The 24925-nt window shown below is 39.7% G+C and overlaps 4 protein-coding genes, 1 long non-coding RNA gene and 1 pseudogene across 14 annotated transcripts in view; 2 read left to right on the forward strand and 4 right to left on the reverse strand.

The window, feature by feature from the left end:
• srgap1a (SLIT-ROBO Rho GTPase activating protein 1a) overlaps positions 1-2322 on the reverse strand; it is an 80519-nt gene extending 78197 nt beyond the window's left edge. For 2 of the 7 annotated variants that reach the window (XM_017419000.3, XM_017418997.3), the window contains exon 1: positions 1657-2313. In XM_017419000.3, the coding sequence (XP_017274489.1) occupies positions 1657-1720 (64 nt within the window). In that variant the 5' untranslated portion in view covers positions 1721-2313. Of the gene's footprint in view, positions 1-1656 lie in introns of all 7 variants that reach the window. The other 5 variants (XM_017419001.3, XM_017419002.3, XM_017418998.3 and 2 more) reach the window with 4 other exon arrangements.
• A 1069-nt stretch (positions 2323-3391) lies between these two features.
• rxylt1 (ribitol xylosyltransferase 1) lies at positions 3392-6549 on the reverse strand. Its single transcript, XM_017418889.3, has 6 exons — positions 6336-6549; positions 6018-6200; positions 5357-5459; positions 4932-5246; positions 4616-4786; positions 3392-4417 (listed from the first exon to the last, which is right to left on the reverse strand). The coding sequence occupies exons 1-6, from the start codon at positions 6481-6483 to the stop codon at positions 4015-4017; spliced, it is 1323 nt and encodes a 440-aa protein (XP_017274378.1). The 5' UTR covers positions 6484-6549; the 3' UTR covers positions 3392-4014.
• LOC112450586 lies at positions 6545-8877 on the forward strand (annotated as a pseudogene).
• Positions 8878-9023: 146 nt separating this feature from the next.
• On the reverse strand, positions 9024-11396 carry zgc:112052 (protein C19orf12 homolog). Of its 3 annotated transcripts, none has more exons than XM_037978424.1 (3): positions 10947-11396; positions 9918-10123; positions 9024-9834 (listed from the first exon to the last, which is right to left on the reverse strand). In XM_037978424.1, the coding sequence occupies exons 2-3, from the start codon at positions 10075-10077 to the stop codon at positions 9569-9571; spliced, it is 426 nt and encodes a 141-aa protein (XP_037834352.1). In that variant the 5' UTR covers positions 10078-10123; positions 10947-11396; the 3' UTR covers positions 9024-9568. The 3 variants fall into 3 exon arrangements, with proteins under 3 accessions (XP_037834352.1, XP_017274367.1, XP_017274366.1); XM_017418878.3 differs by having other exon boundaries at positions 9918-10078; positions 10952-11390; XM_017418877.3 differs by having other exon boundaries at positions 9918-10078; positions 10947-11195.
• Positions 11397-13190: 1794 nt separating this feature from the next.
• On the forward strand, positions 13191-23472 carry uri1 (URI1 prefoldin like chaperone). Its single transcript, XM_017419092.3, has 11 exons — positions 13191-13557; positions 15019-15053; positions 18677-18755; positions 18895-19030; positions 20073-20164; positions 20260-20323; positions 20478-20673; positions 20762-20993; positions 21102-21253; positions 21681-21918; positions 22780-23472. The coding sequence occupies exons 1-11, from the start codon at positions 13504-13506 to the stop codon at positions 22966-22968; spliced, it is 1467 nt and encodes a 488-aa protein (XP_017274581.1). The 5' UTR covers positions 13191-13503; the 3' UTR covers positions 22969-23472.
• On the reverse strand, positions 13759-16331 carry LOC112450587. Of its 2 annotated transcripts, none has more exons than XR_005233769.1 (5): positions 16131-16331; positions 15855-15959; positions 15634-15742; positions 15470-15544; positions 13759-14435 (listed from the first exon to the last, which is right to left on the reverse strand). It is a non-coding gene; the product is annotated as an uncharacterized LOC112450587 (long non-coding RNA). The 2 variants fall into 2 exon arrangements; XR_005233768.1 differs by having other exon boundaries at positions 15470-15547; positions 16131-16326.
• Positions 23473-24925: the final 1453 nt, after the last annotated feature.

Genomic DNA, 24925 nt, shown 5'->3' on the forward strand with positions numbered 1-24925 from the left:
ACATACAAATGGTTCAAACTCAGTTGATTTTACAGATACTGAGCTAAAGTTTGCTGTTGTAAAAGGTGAGCCTCATCCCCAACACTTTTGGGGTCACCACAATTCAAAATGGCCACCACAGCTAATCAACCAAACCAAACACAAACATGGCTACTTTGTCAAATTCACAGATAATCACCTAATATTTACAGGGTAGCAGCTGATGTAAGAAGATGATCTTAGTTCAACACTCTGACATGAAAAGCGGTGGGCGATATGCACTCCTTCAGGAATGCTAGGTCTTTAATTTCCTCATAAGAAATAGGGCAACCTTCAAATTCAATCTTTGTTCTCTTTTATTTACAGTGTAAAAACAAGTGGAGTAGTTTATGCAAATAGCCTGGAACTGTGATAACTCCCCCTTACTAATATTCTCACAAGACTTTGAGATGAAATTTGCATTTCAACAAAACACACGAACACGGCTTCACCCAGGTTTGATTATCAAGCAACAGCTTCTCGGAGCAGCAGGTTGTTTCATCATCCCTTTGGGGTTTGTATGACAAATTGAAGGCCACTTCACATCTTGTTCATCATTCCTCATGATTGTGCATCATCCTCTATTAACCGTTGGAAGGCCTTAGTCATGTTCCCGGGGAAAAGAAAGGATCCTGACTGTTCCTTGTAAATGAGAGCTGGTGCTCAGCCACATGTAATTTTTGTAATTCTTCATCCAGCACGGGGCTCCTTCTTTCTTTTTTCGCAACCCCTCCTCTCTTTAAACCCCCACCGACCTCCGCTAACCTCTCATCTTTAACAGCCTTTAAGGTTGGCGTGAATGGATGGTATTTGAGCATTCTAAGGGCACTAAAGAACAGAGCTGGTTGGCCGGGGGCCAAATCCCCATGGTTACCCTGGAGCAGCAAGTGGCTCTTTCCTGTGTGTCTGCTCCTGCATGCACGGAGGACTTGGGGGGGACGCAAGATAAGTTAGGGTGGCATCATTACTGAGTCCTGCACACCTCTAAATCACCTCCCTAAATCAGAGTGCATGTAACAGTTTTATGCTTTAAAGAGAGAGTGTAGGCTTGTGGCATTAAACAGGAAGGACACAAGCACCACCAGCTCTTGGCCCCTCTCAGTTGCATAATGTCACTGTGATGTTGTAACAATAAAACTTTAAAACAATGTTATAGTTAGAAAAGCCCAATTGCCACACAGCTGATAGTAACAGGTTATTAGGATCATCAAGATGCACCAAGGAGGAAGGATGATGTGTTTGACCTGATAATGGACTGAATCTGACTGAACAGCTTTAAAAGATTAGTATTATTTGTCTTTTTTGGATTTGGAGTAAAACTAGGAGCACTTTCATTGGACAACACAAGCAAAAGTTCACAATTACAGTGATCCTAAACTCATTATCAATCATTGATTTAGATGATTATTCTTCCACAAACATAAATTACCATTTAGCCTTAAATGAGCATCATTAAATCGCCAAAACGAGGTCAGAATTGAGCATTTTATTCCAGCAATCAGAGGCTCCGCCATCTCTGGCTATGACTCATGCAGGTAGTGATGAACTGAACCCCTTTTTCTTTTCTTTTTTTCTTCGTTGCGTCCAGAAGCTCCAACATGCCCCATTTCTCAGGCAAACCCTTCCCCCTGTCCTTACCTTTGACCTGGCTCTCATACTCCGCGATTATTTCCTTGTCCTTTTTGAACCTCGGTGTGGACATTTTCCGTCTTCCTGTGCCCGGAGCTCGTTGTAAACTTCTTGTGGGGGGGGGGGAACTGTCAACAACGAGCGGAATCCTACTGCAGCCGACGCATGATCCAAAGGCGGAGAAATGAACGGCGGAGAGCACGAAACACCAAAAAATATGGCAGAAAAAAAATGAGAGAGAGTGGTGGGGGGGAATTAAGTCTGCAACAAGACTTGGAGGAAGAAGAGTGTTTACTACTTCATTGTTCCTCTTCCCTGTGGATAGGAGATGGATACGGAGCAGGGCCAATGCGCAAAGCCCGCTCCGGAGCTCCGCTGCAGACAGGAGGAGCAAACAAGCCCGCAAGTTTCGGGAATCTCCGAAGCAACTGGTCCGAACTGCGTGCGAGTCAACTTCCGTCCTGAGCGTGCGTCCCTTTCTGGAAGTGCTTTCCAGTGTGGGACACGCACACACTTCTTACCCCCACCCGCTCGCCTCGCTCGCTCTCTCTCTCTCTCTCCACGACGGACCGGTTTGTCCCCCTTCCTCCCCCTTCCTCCTCCTCCAACTCCCAGCACGCTCCGAGGCGGACAGGGGGGCCGACTGCAGCAGCTGGGAGGCCGGGCAGCAGGAGCAGGAGGGTGGGATCAGCTCCCACACCGCCCGCGGACACTCAGCAGCCAAACTCGGAAATGTTTCTGTCCGGGTGGTTCAGCTGCTCCCAGATTCTTAAAGCTGTGCATGCAGGGTGTTTTAAAAGTGGATTCAAATACCCGGGTATTAAAGTCATCTGTCAAATAAAATCAGGATACTTCATTCAGCCAGTGTGTGAATGGATGACTCTGCTGAAAGAAGCAAAACACGAGCCTAAAAGAAGGAAAATGCTAGGTACATGTAGCAAAATGCTACCTAAAAGCAGCAGAAAGCTAGCTGAAAATAGCAAAAGGCTATCTAAAAGAAGCAAAAGTACAGCTAGAAGCTAAAAGTATCATGAGAATTTAAAAAAATAGAGCAAGTATGCTGAAAAACATTTAACTCTGTATTTCTACTGTTTATAAATAAAGTTCGGTATTTTGAAAAAACAAACGTCATGTCGTCCATCTGCTGAATGGGCTAAAGTTTTTGTTAAACTTGTGGCTAAAAGAGCACAAAGTGTGCAGAAGTAATTAGATTGCAAAAAACGTATGGATAAATAATTATAATTTTAAAACAGGAAAACAATAGTGAATGCTGACTCAGCAGTAGAATGGAATAACACATGCACACCTTTCTAATAAAACAAATATTTCTGGCCCACTTTTGATAAAAAAAATATACAAAGTCTCAGTTGCAAAAAATAAACGAAACCATTAAAAGCTTTGGGTAAAACCCACATAGAGCTGCACAATCCTGACCACTTCAACACTGGATCACAAAGAGGTACATTCTGAAGTATTATACACATAATTTTAAAAAAGGAATGTGCAATTATTAATTTTTATTTAGTCTTTCTGTTATGGTTTAAGAAAAAAAAGCCTAATGTGCTATTACTTTATTGCTACTGTTTGTCCGTTATCACAGTGTTTATCGTCTCACTGTATAATATTTTTAACTGCATTTTTTATCATGTCTTTGCTTATTTGGTTTTATCAGACCGCTGCATCTACTGAAAAATTACTGATCCACAGCGCCATCTGCAGGCACAATACAGAAGCACATCACAGATTAAATAACGCTCCACTTTATTTAATTGCACCGTTTAAAAAGTGCATGCAGCACAGCACTGAAATAAATACAACTCAATTTTTTAGTCAGATTTTGACCAGAAAAACAAACAAACAAACAAAAAAAAAACATGTCACACCAACAACATTCATTTTTAAGATGTTAACAATATAAAACTTATCTACTAAATGGATCATTTTCAACACAAGGTCTAAAATGACAAATTGTTTTAATTTGAGACATAATGCTTGGTGTTCTCTAAAAATCACAGTTTTCAGTGCATACAAACAAAGATAGAAAACATGTTTGAAGTAAAATATGGGCTATAAAATGTAAAGGCAGCTTACGATTCGTAATTTCTAAATGCCTGTACATTCCACAGCTGTAAACATTTCAATAATAAAAAAAACATAAATGTTACAAACTAAAAATATAGCAACTTTACCATTTCACTACAACATAAATGGTTTTATAATAACCTGCCTTAGATAGGATATCACTGAATATCACCAAGTTCACTATGCCAGTAGTACATCACTTTTTTTTCCACAAACCACTAAATAAATTACATCAATATTTAATTTTCACCCTGTAAATAAAAAATAATAATAAAAAAACACCAATCAGACATTTTTGAAGAAATTCTCCTCAATGACCTCAGTGAACCTCTCCTTCATCTGTTGACGGAAGCTGGAGTACCACTCCAGCAGCCTCCTCCTCCTGTCCACCCTCTGCTCCTGGCTCATTCCTCTCTCCCTCTCCAGGATGGCCGGCAGCTCCTTCCAGTCACTGATGAAGATGAAGGGTGCCCCGGCAGCTTTCAGGAGACGCAGTGGAGAGCTGGGCCCTGCTGCGCAGCTCCCACGTGTCAGTACATCTTCTACCACAGGTACCGAGCCGTAGGAGCACGCTTCGTAGATGCGGTAGCACTCTGTGTTGATCCCCACTGGACAGAGAGTGAGCTCACTCTGAGCCAGAGCTGTCTGATAGCGCTTCAGACTGTCTGATGTTTCCTGAGGAAGCCACCTAACGCAAGAATAAAGAATACTTAACACTTAAGCCAGCTGATTTAGTCATAAAATGAAAATCTACACTTAAAAATAGTTTTTGAAGTCAAAAAGTGACTATTTTTAACCTTACTTAAACAGGAAAGATACAGTAAAAGTAATTAAAACAAAACGTTAATTTTAAATTTATCAGTAAAATAACAAAAAAAAGACTTACTTATCCCTGGCAGCAGTGAGGCATTCCTTATCTAAGCCAGACTGTTTTAGCACCTGCATCAGTGCTTCCCTGGAGGAATTTTTGTAAACAGTTCCTAAGAAGTTGCAGAGGTATGGCCGGTTGGAAGTTATCAATTGCGCATTAGGTCTGATCATAGGAAACTCTCTGTATCTACACAGAAACAAAACAAAACAGCAGTTTTATGTTAGAAAATGTGTTTAAGTTAGGTCAGACAACCTCACACAGCTGCACACAGTTTTGCTCATTGTTAAGGTATACATACACACACATGCATAAGACTAATGAGATGACATACGTGGCAACACCAAGAGGCCACTGGAAAACATCCTTATCGTTGACCCATGGACTGTCATATACAAGGAACAGCAGATCTACAAAGCCACCGTTTCTCTTTAGGTGCGGGGCGATCCAGTCATTGTTGCATTGCTCATTGCCCAGCAGGACCACGGCTACATGAGACACTGTGTTGGAATGAACCAGAGCCTGGACATGCTCCAGCCAGTGTGTGGAGTAAGTGACCTTCTGCTGCTCGCGGCCATTGAGAACCAAAACCAGACTGTTCATCTCCAGAGGAACATGACCCTGGACCACAGCTGGTCCAGTGTAGAAACTAAAGACAGACAAGGAAGCAAATAGAGAGAAAGGATGACTGATTTTAGTAGTTTGCCACTAAGAATCAAAAACAAATAAGTGTAAAATGAATATTCTGTGACTTTTCACCTGAATTCAATCTTTCCTGACTGCAGCTCTCCTTCCCTCCATTGTGCTACTTTGTCAGTTGGGTTAAGAGGTCCTTCTAAAATATGTTCCCAAAGATAAAGCCCTGAGGAGAAAAGAAAGGTTCGGTACTATTTGCAACCAATTTTCACATTTTAATACTATGCACAATACAGAAACAATGAGTCACAACTGGAGCTGTCAATATATCAAATCTTCTGGCCTACTATTATTGTGGCCAAAACAAATTACATTACTAATTTAGATTACATGTAAATATGTTGAAAATGGTAATAATAAATTAATCTGTAAGAATCATTTTCAACTTTAATGTTTGTTTTCTGTCTTTTATTGGCAAGCAGGTTAACTAAAGTAATACAAGCAACTTGTATAACTATTGTATAAGTGTATTGTATTATTATTGTATAAGTGCTTAAACGTGCTTGTTTTGTACTGATGTAGCCACCTCATTTCTATAACCACTGATTTCTGTACACTACACTGACTGATTAATTATATCTGAAGGTAATGTCACTCAAAACTGAATGCCACTGAATCACATCATTTATTTTCTTGCTGCGTAAGAATTAAATGAGGACAATAAATGCTATTTTAAAAGACAAAACCGTGACTGACTGACAATTAATCAGTTACAATGACTTACCAATGGCAGCTTTTCCCCAGATTTGAACGTTGTATCTTTTAGGCTTATTTTTGTTGATTCTAGCCATGTGCTGTTTAAACGCCTGTCTCTTTTTGTTTAAAGCAGAGTTGTACTCCACCTCCTCATCCTCCCACGGATTCCACTCATCTGCAACAAATGGAGCACCGCCATCTCTGACACCACCTGCAAACACAACACGGCTTCCACTCACCTCACAAGAACGCCCTTTTTATAACAATATACCATAACGTGCAATATTTATTTTTAATTCAAGCTGTTAAATGCATAGTTGCTAGTGATTCTGTTGAGTGAAATTACCCGACGGTACTCCGGGCTCCTTCTTCACCACCCTGTGAACTCGGGAAATCACTTTGTTGCTGAAGAAAACATTATATGCAGCATAAAGAGAAAATGCTACGTATGCAAAAATAATAAGGAGAAAAAGTTTTCTCTTCGGTATTTTCATTTTTCTTCGCTTATCTCAGGTTACCATTGTGTGGCTCGTCTCCGTACATTTTGTCCGAGGACCCTTGTTTACAACATGAGGACCCCAGGATACGGTTGACCGAAATAGATGCCTGTCCTAAATAATTTTTACCTTGTTTCGTAAAGTTAAAATGGATTTTTTTTTAATATCATTTTATGACAATCTGTGATTTTTAAAACTAATAAGTATTTAAGAAAAAAAATGTCAGGATTTTTAGTGAAACTGAAACACTTAACGGGAACGCTGTGAAGTTAGAGAGAGTTTCTGTGAAGGCAGAAAAGAGTGGTGTACGGATTGTCGTATCCCCATTTGTGGGTTAGAATTGTTGTGTTTTGGGCAAAAATGATGTCTACAACCTTTCGCTTCGGGATTTTTCCCCCATATCATCAGGTGACAAAGCACAGGGTTAAAAGTCTGGTGTTTTTCCTTGGAGCCAGTGAGTTGTTTCCTGCTACAGGTGAGCATGGCTACTTTGACGTGCTAGCGTTTCACTTAATATTTTACACTTGTACAATTATTTAATGGGCAAATTCAGTACTTATTTTTTTTGTAAGTGTACGCATTAAACCTACTCTACATAACTTGAAAGCAAGTGAAATTTGTGGCCTGAATAAAAAAAATTTAAACGATGACAAGATGTATAACACTGAGGAATGCCCAATAGACATACCTATCACTGTATGACAGGATAAATTACTACCGTCTGGGTACATTATCTGTAAAAGTTTATAATGAATTAGAAATTGATTTGGGATATAACCACTATGGATTTATGCTACATAAACCAGGCATTTTGACATCCTGGATTATATTTTAGTGACATAATTGGTTTTATAATAATTATAATAGTGAGCCTAATTATTTGTTTGATATGATTTTGTATATGGAGAAACTTCAGTGTCCTAAACTGACTCTGATATTAGTAATATATATACTAAGGAAATTTTGTGGATATACAGTTCATTATAAATAGAAGCAAAAAAGTAGAAGTTTAATATTTGTTCATTATGCTACAAGAAAGGGAATCTAACTTATACCATGAACTATTAAGTCTGTGTTAATAGGGAGTAACAGAAAAATAAAATTAGTAATGGCAGTGGTAGAAACTAAATATAAATTACATATTGAACTGGTCATAATCTGTTACTTTTTTTATTGCGATGTCTTCTAAAGATGCTTCTGATTTACACGTCTCCAGCTCCTGCGGGAACTCGCCTTGCCTACGCAAATATCACATTTCCTGACTTATCAGCAACTTTTCAGCCCACAGTAGGCCACGGGTTTTGGATCCCAAGACGACCTCCCAAGAAAGCAGTGATGAAAGAAGAGCGTTCTCCTACCTGATGACTGGTGCTGCCACTGTGGTTAGCGGTCCAAAATTGAGCTCAAGCTGAGTAACGTTCCAGAAAGTAAAAACATGACCTTCAGGTGGAGGGGAACACCCTCATTTGTCCGTCACCAGACAGAGAAGCAAATTCCCAAAGAGGCGACTGAATATTGCAGAGCTGTGTGACCCTCAGTGAACCCCAAATGAGTCATCGCTAACGGAGTGTGCACTCATCTGGGTTGTGTGCCAGTTTCTAATGCTGGAGACTTACTGTCCTTGCCACGACTCACACTATGATGCTTCAGGGTCAATAAGAAGGGGACCTGCTCCTTTAAACCTGGAGGTTCCCTAGTATGAGTTCCCTGATGATGACACAGTCTTAGCGGAGTAAATACAGATCTTCTCTCTTTCCCCCCTCTGATATGTATTTTATTTGGCTCTACTTTTAAGTATGATGGAGGTATATAATGTCTGCTTACTAATAAAGAGAGGTTTACCAATGTTTTGAGTTTATGTATCTCTTAAATCCATAATAGCTGAAAAATACACAATTTGTCAATGTTTGTCATTTGAATATGTTTGTATATATAATTAAAAAAAATCCCTATATATGCAACATTCACTACCAAAAGTCTACTGCATAGTTTATAATAAATGAGTGAAATCTGCAGTCAGGTTTTGTTGCCAACAATTCCAAGTCTTTAGTTTACATTTGAATATTCATGAGTACACTTGGGACAGTTTCGTAGATATTGAGTTGGTAAAATAATCCTTGAATGTAAACAGAGTCAGAGGGATAACAGTGGAATAATAAACACCAAGTTGAAAGCTAAAAGCTGAAATTTGTCTTTCTTCTGAAGAGAAACAGCGACTCAAAGCTTTGAGGACCAGAGTCATTTTGTTGGAGGAAATCGGAGAGCGTTAAAGCAAAGGTTGGTGATAAGATCATCTGCAAATGAGCTGTGCCGAGATACTCTGATCTACTAACCATTAAATTTAGTTGTAAACAAAAGGTGAAGAATATTTACTGCTTTCAAAGACAACTTTTACAAAAAAATGAGTTTGAGTTACACTGACCCCCAAACAATCATTAAATGATGTAGAAATTATGTTAGAAGCATAAAAATTCTAATCAAAATCATTAAAAGAACCACCTACTTTGTAATAAATATAATAAGCTTTAAGTCTCAAGTGAGTCATCTGTGCTTTACTTATTTTGGTTTCACTCATTAGAACAGTAGAATTTACGTCAATAAAGCAGCTTATCAGTCTGTCCCAACACATATATCTCACTTGTCAATAATTAGGTGTTTCACAGAAAAAAAAGTCTAAATTGCTTTGTAAACTGAGGCAGTGATGTCTACATTGGTTTTGATTTTACTGAAATAATCCAACATGCTGTAATTAAATTCACACAAGGCAGTTATAGGCTTGTATCGATATACAAACTAAATTGGCTCATTAAGTTCATAATCATCTTTATACAAATGTGCTTCAGTGTATTTACTGACAAATAATAATTTCAGCTAAGAAGTGCACTTTTTAAAATAACATTAAATGCACACCTTGTATTTTAATACTATTTAAAATGCTAAGATGATTTCTTTCATTGCTGTCATCAGAATTGTGATTGAACTTTTTTTTTTGTACCACAAAAACAGTTTATATCGTTCTCCATGATTCCATCCCACTGAGTGCAGAAACCTCAGGTCAGGTTATTCAAGTTTTACACAGAGACTAATCCACGTAGTGCACCTCAGCCTGGAGCTCCTTGGTGACATAGCCAATCAGAGCAGCTGTAACCTGTTGCTTCAGCGTGGCGTTGCCCATCACCAGAGCAGTTAGCTGAGCCAAGTCAGTCCACTGAACGTCTCCCAGGATGGCCATGAGATCCTCGTAAAGCTTCTGCTGCTGCTGAGGGCTGAGCTCCATTATGATCTGAGGCAGAGGTTTGAACTGGCCACTGGTCAGCCAGCAGCCAAGGAGGCCTCCCACTGCACCACCTGGACAGGAGGAGGCTTTTATACTAGTGGAAAAACCTTAGTGTATGGTTCATTCATTAGTTTTTTTTTATTGTTTTACTTACCCACTGCAATACCAAGAGGACCTCCTATCAAGCCTCCAGCCAAAGCAAATCCCCCAGCTGCTGCTGCTCCTTTCCCAGAACCCTTCACTGTGGACTTTATCTGCTGATTGGCAGATAATTCACAACACAGCTTCATGACGACGTCTATTCGTTGACTCATCCTGTGGATCACAGAGTTTCAGACGCAGCAGAAGAAACTCCTGTAACTGCAGCGTTTATGTTCAGTCGAACGCCGAACAACAAATAAGAAACACTGAATTATTGGATCACTGTGTCAAATATCTGACTATAATCTACAGAACATACTGAGGCTGAATACCTTACACCAAATACGATTTTTTAATTTGTCTCACAAAGTCAAGTGTCATAATGTTTGTCATCAGTTTTAATGTAGCGCATACACATACAAACCCCTAATAATAATTATATACATCTTAACAGATGCTGCCAAATATTTTCCAATAAGTTAGGTAAACACACACACACATTATATATATATATATATATATATATATACCTGTATTTTACTTTCTGTTAATCCATCTTATATATTGTATTAAAATTATACAGAAGCTCCACCAAATCATTTGTTTCTTTGTACCTACAAACAAAAACAACAAAACACTGGCTTCTACACTGCTCAATATATTTGACAAATAAAATTACTTTAAAATAATTTTTTAAAATACAAATAAACAACTTTTATGTGTTCTTTTAAAATATAAATTTCCAAAAGGTACACATACATTAGAATAAGTAATTAAGTTGGTTATTATTATTACTAATACCCAATTTACAACAATTTCTTGTGACACTGACATTCAAAGTACCTTCTTCGAAGATAAAACGAACATATTCTGTTAATTAAATCATTAACTTGTTTATTTACTCCAGCATTTAGCTTCTGACACCACGTTGCGTCAGAAAGCATCATGAGTCAAAATCTGATCTTCTTTCTCCTCTGAAATACTCGGCCTGAGACACAAACAGCTTTATTATTTATTAAACCGTAAAATATTATTTATCTACCTTACAGTGGAGTTAAATCCTCATTGGAGTCCTCTGTTGTTAATAGAAGCCACTTTCAGCTCTTCTCCACCTGCAGGACATGATTTCTGAGCTCATCTGTCGCCCGTGTATGGTGAGCGAGCCGCAATGCCTGATGGGAGAAACTTTCATGCTACGTTCAGGGAAATTTCACGTCCGTTTTTTTGAGATGCATTTGTGTTGTCCTTGGGGCATTTTTTTGTTAAAGCAACTTGTTTCAAACACAGTTCAGACGCTTTGTTTTGGAGGATTTGATTTAGATCCAAATTTAAAATGTTGAAATGTTATCACACGAGATGTTTAATACTTTAAACATGGAAAAGTACCTGAAAAGCGGAAGTGTTACAGATCATTTACTGTTATATTTTTAATTCCACCCATGTGTTGTGACACAAAGAACAGCCTTATATCATCTACATTTTTCTTAATTTATGCTTAACATCCACCTTTATTGCTTTTAACACACCAAAAGGATAAACAAGATAATTTCATGATGTATGAAACTTACTTTACTAGGCCCATTGGGAACAGGATAACTTGCTTCTTGTTAAAACCATAAAAGAAGAAACACCCCAGTACTCACCATCTGATAAAGCACATTTAATTTGAAAACCTTTACATGGCAACCATATTAAATAATTAGTTTTTGGTATGATTTTTTTGGGGGGATATGTGTATGTGCTAAAAAACAAAAGAATGAACAGACCTTTCGAATAAACCAAAAATCACATTTTACTTGCACAATGTTTACAACACGTAGTTCTGGTTTTTCCGACGGCAATTAAACGCACCAAAAATAGCCAATGATCCTCAGACATGAAAGAGGACTTGAACCACAAATCGTCTCGAACTATAGACAACTTGTTCACTGCATTTTTGTTTAATTTATAACTCTGGTCATTACTACTACTTAATGCTTTACCCATTTTCATTAGATTTAAACAGTGTCATTAATTGTTTGTATAGCCCAAAGAAAAGATTGACTTCGATGTGTTTTAATTCGCCTCTTTTTTTCTTCTTACAGCTAGAGCTCTCAGTAATTGCATCCCTGCGACACCGTGATGGTTAATGTTTCTGCATTTTAACCCATCTTAATAGATGAAGACTGTTTACATTTCTGCAAGTGACCCCGTTTACCCAGAGTGCACCGGGAGACACGGAGAAGCACTGACGTCAAGTTTGCGCCAATTAGGTTGTTCAACCGAAATTAGAGCTGTGGTTTTCAAAATAAAAGCAAAACATAACTTAAGTGTGAATTTTTTTTTTTTAAGTCTATGAAAACCTGATGACACTATACTATTCTAGTCGTTTTCTTCAATGCGTGTCCTGTAAAACAAATAAAAATGACTTCCACAAGAAAACAAGCAAATCTCCACAGTCATCGGTGATAAAGCGTAAATGACTATGGAGGATGGTGGTCAATATCGCTAAATAACTCTTTTGTTTCTACTTCTGAATCAAAAGGTATGTTTGATGATGATAAAGTTGGAATGAACAGTGCAAAGAGAGTTTAAACCTTTCTTCAAGGAAAACATACAAGTTGGAGACATATGATATAGGTCCAAACAGACATTTGTGATAAACAAAGAAAAGAAAATAAGTTAATGATAAGACTTTATAGCACAAAGCTGGTCTGTCAGTGATTATACAAGAAATGTATACATTTGTAAATTAAGTGTATTGTTTATCACATCTAAAGTCTGTGCCACAAATAAATTGTGGGTTTTAAGCAGTTGTAAGATTTTACTCACATGTATACATTAGCAGTGGTGGCATGGTTAGAGCTGTTGCCTCCCAGAAAGAAGGTTGCAGGTTCACTTCCTGACCTGCATGCTCTCCCTGTGCACACGTGGGTTTACTCTGGGTACTCCGGTTCCATCCCACAGACCAAAAACATGCATGTTAGGTTAACTGGCAACTCTAAAAATGTCCCTAGGTGTGAGAGAGAGTGTGAATGGTTGCGTCTCACTTGTCTCTATGATGGACTGGAGACCTGTCCACACTAGGCACCAGCTCCCCGCGACCCGGAAAGGAGAAGCAGGGAGCTGGTGACGGAGGGATGGAAGTCCTTGGCATCCATCAAGGCAGTCCTGTGCACCCCATGCACCCCTACATCTCACGGCTTTGGTTTTCTCCAAGTGAAATTACTGTTTTGTTTTTTTTTACTTTATTTACGTCTGCCTCTAAAAGCTTTTATTTTGAAACGCCGTAGCGGATGTTCCGGTGGTTCTCCTGCGGGGCTCTGTGCTGGGAGTGCATGGCGCAGCGACAGTGACGAGGAGAACTAGCTAAACTGTGGGATCTTGAAACGGCGGATATCTTTTCCCGGGGATGATGCAGAAGCCCTGAAATGAGAGTGTGAAATGCTATCACCTCCGGACGTGTGGACCACCATCACTGCTTCATTGATGAACACGTGCAGGACGGCTCTCAGGAACAGCTGCTGTTGTTGGATTCATAAACACTTCTTTAGGACTCACAACAACCCCTGAGCTTTGTTTTGTTGGCTCACAGTTACCGTTTTGCACGTGGCTCGACAATGGCCGAGGAAAGTAAAGTGAATATAGGGAGGCTCCGAGAGGAACACCAAAAGGTAATTTTTGGGGGCTCGCTGACACCAGTCAGTTTTGCTTTCAGGAGGCAGAACCCGGGCCGAACCGAGCCGAGCCACGCGGTTGGGTCAGTGGGGACCCCCTCCAGTCTTCCTGCTGCACATGTAAACACGTGTGATCCACTTTTATTACATGTCGCTTTTCCAGGCTGAGAGTTTTTCTTGTTTTTTTTTTCAAATCAGTTTTCGAGAAGCTTCCTCCTCCGAGCAGCCAATCAGCGCTCAGGGTTCCTTTAAATGGAAGCGGGAGGTGTGCTGGGTGACCCCAGCCCATGTGCTGCTGCCGCCAAACTTTCTTACTTTACTCAGAAATGAAGCTCCATGTTTGTAGAAATCAGGACTTTCATCCCCTGTCAGCCATTAGCAAGAATGGATAAATCACCCCCGTCCCCTACTCAGGAAGTTTGGTTGAATTTTATTCAAGATGGGAAAACAAGACAAAGTTACAATCAGTTATTAATCAGAACAATACCTTTCCAGCTCATTGTTACTTAGTGTTTAATTCCAACTTTGCAGATGTTCTGATCCTGCTGGTTGGCTTCCTCCTCCTGTTGGGTTTCTGTCAACTTGTCAGTGTTTCACAATTCTCTTACTGTCCCAAGTATTTTTAATGTTTGAAGAAAAGGAGAAAAAAAATGCAGCAGCACTCAAATGATGTTTCAATCTGAATTTAACTAACTGCAAAAAAAAAAAAAAAACTCACCAGAACTTTATCAAATGGTTCAGTTTGAAGTAGTTTACTGCAGTAGTTTTCCCAGATATATGGATTTGCGGTTCCGAAATGCTGGTATGCACTCAATGTAAACAAAACACTCAAGTCTCCCAAACAAAAATCATCAGGAAGTTTGAGTCACGTTAGTCTGTGTAAGTAAACAAACATGGTGGAATCAGACAAGCATAGGGTCTTGGAGAACACGTTTAGGTGCAGTTCAAAAAAATCTGCTGCTCAACATGAAAAATAAAATAAAATAAAGAGAACGAGTAAGACATCTGTTCAGAGTAAATAATGGGGATGAAGTAGGGCGGTGGAGCTCCACAAAGACAGCTCAGCATTCAAACGTGTTTCTAGACTGGAGTTTACCTTTTCAACACAACTACCTTCTTATCATCATACTTTACTCAAGAAATCTGAGTGTAAAGATCAGAACTGTCAGACTCCTCCATCCGAAAAGATTCTTCCACGTTCGTCGCCACTGTCGACCTTTTTTCAGTCACGTCGGCTGTTTCTGGAGCTAAAACATGTAATAGTCCACAGCCATTTGAGGGCAAGATGAGAAACAAATCGTGCAGAGTTTGTTTTGACCAATCTTCATGCTGTAATGGAGTACCTGTAACCCATTTACCTCCATTAGGAAGTAAAGTTGTGTGTTATCGATAGAAGCTTGTGTAAGTTGTATTCACTTGAATTTTGAAGCCAAACTGAAATTATTTGTCCTAAAACAGGTGGTGAAAGACTGTGAGAGTCGGATTCAGCACTGGTAAGCATAAAAAAAAGTCAGAATTGTTTGCAAAATGAAATATTTAAAATGTCGTATTTAAGCATCATGATGTCTACAGCACCATGAAAGCACTTTTCCTTTTGTTTGTTTTTGTTAACCAACCTTGTGAAATGACGATGGATTTTTGATTTGTTCCTGAATGCATCATCCCTAACGTTTTGTGTATAGATAAAAAACAAATGTAAATAAAATAGTCAGTTTAAGTGTTCATCCAGAGGAGTCTTCTTGTTGCAGTTACAGCTCCGAGTGTCTTGGGTTTTATTTGTTACAGCTCGGCTCACCCATCTTTAGGTAACGTTACACATTCTGGGATCTGAGTTGACCTTTTCTAGGACATTTAAAACCCCTCCTGTGTTATCTTAACAGTTGGCACAGAGTTATGCTCAGATGCTTACCTCTCTCTCTCCCAGGAGACGTCATTCTTTGCACAGTCCTCCTTTTTTCCCCACTTCGGACCGTTTTCACAGGGCCTGCTGATGACAGATATGGTTACAGCCTGACGTCGCTCTGCTTCACAGTGAAACGGCGTTCTTTAGATAATTAGTTTGTGCTTCTTTACCTGATGGTCAAAAAGTTTGTTTCTTTTTTCCTTTTCCCCCCTCATTTATAAAAATACCATGGAGCGCACCCAGCTTCTCGTTCACATATTTCCAAACGGCTCACTTTTCCTTTTACAGAAACAGATTTACTGATCAGTATCTCAGATGATGGGGCGCCTCGCAGCCAAGCAGAAACTAATCTGATCCATTTTAGCTGTCAGCAGGACAGCGTGACGCTCACTTTTAGGATCGACTTTGGCAGTTTAGTCCAAAATAATAAACGGGTCTTCAGTGGGTGTTGTTGCAGCTCTCGGGTTTGTTTTCTCAGAGGTTGGAGTGATGATTACTGCACATGAACACCAGGTCTCAGCCATTTTGGCCTTCAGAACATAAAACATCAACTAACTGCTGTAGGCTAAGAGAAAATATTTATCTTGCCTGTTTTAGCAGGTATTTTGTTGTTCCAAGTCATCCATTTAAAACATGATACTTTTAGTTTAAATTTGTTTTCTTTTACCTCTGAAGAATGCTCCTTTTTCCTGGTCTGTGTTTTGGTTATTTGCACGTCATGGCTTCAGATTTTTCAATAAAAAGGTGGATTTGATTGCACTTAAAAGAACCTTTTATTTGTTTAACCCTACCTAATCTATTCTCGTCCCAACGGGAGTTCCTTAGTCTTCATTTTGCTGCTGGCTGAGAGGTGTTTCAGAACAGGTGTAGGTATGCAGAGATTATGTGACACTTAGATTACACCCAGGTGGATTTAATTGTGCTAATTGTGTGACTGCTGAAGGAAGTTTGCTGTAATTAAGGTTTTACGGCAGAAGAGGGAAACAGCTTTAAGACTGCTTTACCGTTTCAGCATTTTGAAGAGTTTTTTTTAAATATATATATATATATATTGTATTCTGTCAGTTTGGAGCATTTTGTGTAAATATGTCACATAAATGTTCATGTTGTCTCGTGTAGCAGAGAGCAGCTGGTTAATATAAGACTAAATGCAATGTTTTAGGCCAGGGGTCTCCAATCCTGGTCCTCGAGGACCACACACCTGATTCAGTGGTTAAATGACCTCTTCATGTTCTGCAGAAGCCTGTTAATCACCCATTGATTCAAATCAGGTGTGTTGGAGCAGAGAAACGAGTAAAACCTGCAGGATCGTGGCCCTCGAGGACCAGGATTGGAGACCACTGGTTTAGGCCTTAAAAATAGTCCAGTATCAGCATGTGTGAGCTCCTGTTAGAGACTACAGCACGAAAACAAACAGTGAAAAACACAAAAAGCTGTTTGCTCATCCAACAGTTGGAGCCAATTTAGCAGAAAAAAGTCTTTCACTTCGATCATATCTCCTGATTCTTTGCCATCACATCTTTTTACTGAAACACTGAGAGAGGAACAAAGAAACGAGATGGAAATGTTGACATAATTAATGGGCCTGGTGTGTGTGTGTGTGGACAATTCAAGCTAGCAGAGGTCTTTGCTCACAGATTAGGTGGAAATACCAGTGTGTTTAGGAGTATTACAAAGTGCAGCTTTGCTCCAGTAAATAGTCTTTTATCGGCTGCAGAGAGTTCCCTTCAGTCTACCTGTTCCCATGGATCACACAGCAGGGAGTTCGAGTTGTTGCTTCAGGTTGAAAACAAGCCCAGGCTGCATTGATTTGTGGATACAAATAATAAATGATGACAGTCAAATAAATAGCAATGATTTTTTTGTGTTCCAGACTTTTGTTTTCTTTTAATAAAACTGATCTTAGAGCTAAGCATTCTAGTGTCGGCTTTAAAAAAGAGCCACAGAGTTGATTACAGCTGAATTAAAAGACTGGGTGTTCACACTGGAAGTTGTCTTCTTGTTTCTCCTGTTTGCTGTATTGAACACATTAAGGTGAAACAAATGCCGCTTTCATCATTTTTACTCATAAATTAACGCTTCGACTTTATATGTTCAGGATTCTTCATACAGATGTTTACTGTCAGAATATCAGAGAAACACCAGCATGTTTGTGTGCGTGACTTTTAATGAGAGAAACCTCTGTGCTGGAATTTTATTTAAGTTTAAAAGAAGCAGCAGGAACACATTCATAGGATTGTTTCCTGTTTGTGATTTACATGATGACATGTGAGGTCATATTATTGGACTCTGCTCACTAAACTCAGCTGTTGCGGCACAAAGCGCCTCAAATAACTACAAAAACAGCAGTTTGTTCCCAACCGTGGCTAGGTTTTGTTCTTGTTGACCTATAAACCTTGATGGTGTGACAGTGAGCAGGACTGAGAGGACCAGATTAAGACTACATCGCCACCCAGTGGAAACACTATGCAGTAAAATACTGCAGTGGCTCATTTCCTTGTTTTCAGCTTTTTACTGATTATTTTCTTTAAATGGGTTCAAACCAGTTTTGTATGATAGTTTTCTCAGCAGGTTGGACCTTCTGTACTGGTTCTTATTGCAGTGTAGCTGAAACTGTTTCAGACTGAAGCTTTTCTGTTGGTTCATCAGTAAACTGTTGTGTTTGTTGAGCAACTTGTGCAACACCAGAGCTGCTCCCAAATCCCCCAGCCTGGTTTTTATCAGTTGCTTTGTCTCTTTAAGTCAATAACTCATAAAATAGCTGCTTACGTATAGAAGCAATGCAACAGTATTTTTTTGCAAGCTTTTATGGATTTATGGTTCCTCAGAAATGAAAGTTTGCTCTGATCGACAGCATAAACAGATTTACTGTTAGATTTTCAGTCCAATCTGTTGGCCGGTTGAACACCTGGGTATCAAACACAACCTCCAGCATCCAACTTAGTTTTACTCCTCTCAGACTTCTCATCATTTTAGTTTCAATTAGAATAAAATAATAATAATAATAACAGATACTTTTTGGGGGGGATTTTTCCTCCACTAATTAGGAAGCACTTCTGTTTCCTGTATCGGTTATTTGCGTCTCATTGTGCCCATTTTGACCTTCCTCCAAATGTTTTAATTAAAAAAGCCAATCTGGATAGCAGCAGCTCCAGAGGAGGGCTGTTAATTCAGACTATAAAACATTTATTTGACTGTTTAATCATTTTACAGGAAAAAGGTGTCAGCTGACTATGAAGCTCTAAACGAGCGCCTCGAAACTCTCCCAAATCAACTGTCTTATGACATCATGGTGAGTGCTGACCCCAAAAGCTCCCGTCGCTGCACTTTTTTTTTGCTCTACTTTTATGCTAACTTTCCTCCACCTGGTTAATTTGACCCACTTTTTTGTTCTGTTTTTTCCCCTCCTTCACCCTCTGTACTGTGAGCAGGTGCCATTTGGCCCTTTGGCCTTCATGCCCGGGAAGCTTGTGCACACCAACGAGGTGACGGTGCTGCTGGGCGACAACTGGTTCTCTAAGTGTTCCGCCAAGCAGGCCCAAAAGATCGTCACTCACAGGATGAATCGTGAGTGCCGTTTCCTGTTTTTATTTCCTAACTTTCAAAGTGATTGTTCGATACAGCCGTTCATCCAGCAGAGGGCGGTGTTGCTTCACGTCTGGTGGATGCAGGAACAAACTTACCCTGTGGTTTACAACCACGAGTTTGAAACAAAGCTTTTGGTTCTAACTCGGCAACAGAAAGCGGCTGTTTGCAATGAAAGATTTGTTTTCTGACACACGAAGGATGTTTCCTTTCACAAGTGGTTCAACGACTGGAAGCTGCAAGGCGTGCTGCAGCGCTCGGGGCTTGTGCTTCTCTTGCTTTTGAAGTTTACCATTCGTCTCTGCCTTCATTGTGAACGTTATAATAACCCATCAGTTCCTGTCTTGTGGTCAAACCAAGCCCCTTCGATGCATTAGTATTGTTCCATTTAACGTGCACTGTGCAGCTTTTGTTTTTCGTGCCGCTCATTTTAGGTCTGAGAATCTCATATCAAGTCAGATGGGCTGATGTGAACATTATTAGAATGTTTAGTGAAGCAGAAATGCGCTGCCACGGCCCATCCAAAGCCACCCCCCTCCTCCCAACTTTCCCCCCCTCCTTCATCTCCTGACCCCCCTCCCCCACACCCTGCTATTACAGAGCTAAGTGCTGTAATACAAACATAGCTAGCTGAAATGTGTCAGACAGCGGCTGAGTTGTCAGGCCTTCTGTGTTTGACCTTTCCTCACTTCCAGTTGATGCACTGACTGGAGGGGCTCCCGATCGCCATGGAAACAAGGGCCCTCTGCTGCTATTAGTGAAAGGGCTTAATTGTTGTGAAGATTTAATGATCCGGAGTAGTATTCAGGGCAGAAGATATTATGAACTGTTTGTGTCATCATATTTTTTTTCTTCCGTCTCTTCAACTTGTTTAGAATTTTAACTCTTTTGCAGCTTCTTGTCATTATGTTGAATGTTTTATTCATGTGTCGGTATTTGCTGGCTGCCAGTTTTTGCACATTTGCCTTTGTCACTCAGTCTTCCCGAGTGCTAGTTCTCATAAAAATGCATCTGTTTCCTACAGACGTGAGGAAGGAATTAGATGATCTGTCCAAGACGATGAAAAACTTTGAAGCGAGAGTTGGATTCGCACAGAATTTGGAAACTCTGTCAGCCGTATGTTACATTTCTGCGAGTTCTCTCACACGTAAGAGATTGCGCAAGAGATAAAAGGGGACAAATTCATTGACCTTGGCATTCTTGTGATTTAGAGCAGAGGCGACTACGTTGACATCAGAGAGGAGGTCAGAAACAATGACTTCGCTGTCACAAAAGGTATCTTTGTCAGCTTTTCTTTTGACCTCATTTCACTTAATCATGGCTTATGAGAAGGCAAAGAAAGCCTTTAACTCTCGCTGAATTCTTTGCCACAATTACTTTTTGAGACATAAATGTGAATTGGTTCTTTGTGTTCTGAATGCTTAAACAGGAAAGCAAAGAACCGCTCACAAACCAAACTCTAAGCCCAAGATTGATGCAGTGTTTGATCTGAAAGAGGACGATGAGGAGAATGATGAAGAGGCCGGAGATAGCGGGACCAGAAAAGGCATCCTGACTGAGGAGGAGTTGTGGGCGAGGTTGGATGAACTGGAGAAGCTGGAGGAGCTTCAGGATGAGCAGGACAGGTATACAGTAACCTACTTCTCCCACCAGCCTCAGTACGGACATTTCATTTTTTGAAAGCTAATCTGTCCTGAAACTGTTTGTCTGCAGACAGTCGTATCACGCAGACATGATCGGTGAGGACTCGTCAACCTCTTCATCGGAGGAGGAGAAGGAGGCAGATGCTGCCCCTCCGGTAAACGGCCTGAGCTTGAAGCCAAGCTGGAGCTCCGCGCCTCACAGCAAACAGCCACTCACAGAGCGGAAAGAAGACGAGGAAGAGGAGAAGGAAGGCCACTGTCTGCCAACCATTTTCTTCTCTCACACAGTCGAACCCAAGAAGGTCAGCGTAGGTTTAAAAAAAAAAAAAAAACAGACAGATTGAATGATAAATATTTCTACCTTCGTGTTGTGTTTGACCTTCATGTTGTCTGCATTTCATTTGCTTTAGGTGAGAATAAACACAGGAAAAAACACAACGTTAAAGTTCAGTGAAAGGAAAGAGCAGAAGGAGCATTCAAAAAAGAAAAAGAAAAACGGCCACAGTAACGGCCACTCCCATCACGAAGTTCTCAAAATTACAACTCCAGCAGATATTTACAGGTAAAAGGCCCAACATTCCTGATAAATGCATATCATGCCACAGATTTAAACTAAGATGGCCGTCTGCTGAGAAAGGACTGAGGTTTAGTTGTTTTGGTTGAATCTTAAATGACGTTCTGGACGATCTCATGCAGTTGGCTGTGGCGGCCATCTTGATTTGGGGTGAATCCAAAAGTTAATCAGTTGTAGATGTACATTAAATGAATACCTTCTCGGAGTTGTGTTAAAATCTGTCCAGTTGTACATAAGATATTTTGCTAACACTACAGACAGTCGAATAAACACAGACACAGGCAGTAACATTCTTGCCTCTTGCCTTCAGCAGCGAGCGATACCAACTCTGATTTAGTTTCTGTGTACTTCAGTGTGAAGTCTGCCCGCTCTGACTGATGAAACTTCTGATTGTTTTTTTTTTTTTTTTGGTCAGATTATTCGTGGATGTAAAGAACGGGGAGCCCATTCCCAGAAAGTCCATCTTGAAGTCTCGCAGTCGAGAGAACAGCGTGTGCAGCGACACGAGCGAGAGCAGCGCCGCCGACTTCGACGAGCGCAGAGTGATCGGGCACAGCTTCAGCCATGATGAGACGCACAGCGACACCAGCGATGGAATCACAGAGGAGGACAGTCCCACAGCCATACCCCTACTGATGCCCAGCCGATTTGAGGTCAGGATTGTTCTGTGTGTGTGTGTGTGTGTGTGTGTGTGTGTAGTCCATATTCCGTCATACCTCTGTTGAGCATGTTTCTGAATGAGTTTCAGGACTAAAAGTGACCTGAATGCAGTCAAACAATTATTAAATATAAAAGGCCTAGCATGCCTTTAAGGAATGCGTATCACAAACTGCTGCTCATGCCAGAGTTTTAAACTAAAATCATCTTGTGTTGAAAAAATGATGGCATTGTAGCTCTTTTGGTCAAACCTTGAAGATAACGTTATGCAAAATTTCATGCTAGATCATGACATTTCACGCTCCAAATGTGTGATATGAATGACTCTCAGCTTCATGTTTTGGCTCATTTTTTTTTAAATTGACTGAGTTATAGCCAATTATGTGTTGGCTAGCATTAAATAGCTGTGGCAGCCATCTTGAATTGGACTGAGTCCAAAAGTTAATCAACTGTATTTTTGATATACTTGTAATGATTATTTTCTGAAAGTGTCATTAAAATGTGTCCCGTGCTTCATGATATATTTTGCTAACAAACAGGGTTGACTCCAACAGTTGATGCTAACGTTCTAAGCAAAGATCTCATGCAACAAGTAGCACTTTGAGAACATTTTGTGACTGCTTCTCAGTCACAACCACACCAAGTTTTAACACAATGTCCTTAAAATGGACTAAAGGTTAGTTGGCTTTGGCAGCCATCTTGAATTGTGTTGACTGTAAGAATTATTGAGTTGTAGAAGTATAATTTACTGCAGGTTCCATCCTTCCAGTGGTTCATAACATATTTTGGTGACAGACACACACACATAATCAGCCTGTTTCCTCACCGGAACATCATTCTCCTGATCTCGTCTCCAGGCATTTTCAGGTACGGTGATAGAAAAAGACCCGATGCCTTCGGCCGTCCCCCACCTGACCATCGTCCCACCAGCTCTGCCAACGATACTGGAGAGGAGACAGGAGGAAGTGGCTCCTGATGTGGCCCCGCCTCAGCAGGCATCTAAAAGGGTGTCAAAGTTCAAAGCTGCAAGGCTGCAGCAAAAGTGATGTTTGAGAAGAAAGTTTTTTTTGTTTTGTTTTGTTTTTTTTTACCAATAAACTGAACAAAAATACGAGTCATCCTCTCCCTTTTTTTTTTGGTTATCCACTTTGCCCTCAAATTGAAAAGGGTTTGTTATATTAATTATGATAAAAACAGCCCTGGGATCGTGACCAGATCTTACCTGTCAGCGGTTTTTAACACCTTCAGTCTTTTTGACTCATCTCCTTCTACATTACAAAGTCACTGGAAAGAATCTTCCTGTTGTGCTTGTTAAGCTGTTTGTCAGAACTTTCCTTCTCTGCAGCTCTTCTGTTTCCAGATGAGGTGAGTCTGTAGGTTTGACCACATGAGTTTTCTTTCTTTTTTCCCAAGTAGTTCAGTTTTTTAAATGTGCAAATTTTCCTTTGTTCCTACCTTCCTACTGAATGTATGTATTTTTCTGTGATAAGCTTTATGTAAAGAAAGAATATTGATATAAACTACAAATAAATAAATCAATTAAATCATGATTCTTGATTCCTTTTTCCCTTATGAAAAGAAAAAGACAATCTTGCCCTTTATCAGTAGTTATATATATATATATATATATGTTGCTGACAGCTTTATTATCGCCCACAGCAGAATGTGAGAGGTGATGATGTTTTTGCCTGTCTGTGGAAATTAAACCAAGAAAGGAAAAATTTGGTTTACATCTCAACTAAGTACCTTTTGTGAGTCAGTCCAATTCAAGATGGCCACCACAAATTAACACAAGCACTTGAAACATTTCTCTGCAAAATAATTTATTTTTGGAATCACTAAGGATGTAAAATATGATTCGTACAGTTGCCCCTTTTAAGATTTAGCCAGAAAGAAGAACTCATGAATTAATATTGTGTTGTGAAAAATATAAAGTCTTTGTCTTTGAAATATGGAATATTTTGAAAACAGGACTAAATGGAAATTTGAAAACAGAAATGCTACAGCCTTGTATTTATACAGACACACATTGACAACACAGAACAACCACAAAATCTCTGTCAGATAGCTACCAAATATTCATTATGTAATAGTAGATATAAGATTTTTAAAAGGGTTCCAGTAGGATTAAAGTTTTTTTTTTTTGCAATAGCCAAAGAAAATGACAAGTTTAATAGTGAATCTTTTCCTTTTACTATACCCATATGTTATAATGATGCCAACTCTTTGATTCATTACTTTAGTTCCAGAGCAGCGACACCCCACAATGTGATAAATCCTCAACCATATTTTACTTTAGGCAGGAGGGTTTTTTTTTTCATGAGTTTTTTTTATGGCAAATAACTATCTGACTGCATTCCCAAAGCTGCACTTTCATTTGACTATAGAAGACTATTTCACAAGGACTGAAGGAGCTTACCTATAAAAGTTTTACTGATGTTACTTTCTGGCTTTTGTTCCTCAGCTTCAGTCGGGGTATTTGTTTCAGCTTTCACCAATAGAGACACTTGGTTCAGTGTGCAGAGCGAAATGATCACGACACATTCAGAAACATTTAGATGTCCACCGTGGTGTTGCTTCTATAGTTTGTAGTCTGGAAGCATCTGATCAGTGGTATGACTGAAACTTCCTGATAACACTACTAACAAATGAATTCGCAGTTTCAACACCGTAGCTGGTTGCCTCATAATGTTCGGAAATATTGTTTGTAAATGGTTCCATTTCTAATACTCTCAGTCAGCTTTCTTGTTACACTTGTGATGATGAAACAGGAAACAATCAGCATTTTTCTGAAAGATGAAACTATTCATGAGAATTCAGGTCAAATAAAATTGAGAAGCCTCCCCACCCCCCCTCCCCTAAACCATCTTTTTATGTTTGGTACACATTTTATGCCTCAACTTCCTATTGAACCACACTAAGTTCTGCCCTGGATTGTAACATAAAAAAGGAAAAAAATATTATTGCTGTTTGAATTATTAGGTTTGCAATATAGTTAGGTAT

This window comes from Kryptolebias marmoratus, linkage group LG11 (assembly GCF_001649575.2).
Source record: "Kryptolebias marmoratus isolate JLee-2015 linkage group LG11, ASM164957v2, whole genome shotgun sequence".
NCBI lineage: Eukaryota > Metazoa > Chordata > Actinopteri > Cyprinodontiformes > Rivulidae > Kryptolebias > Kryptolebias marmoratus.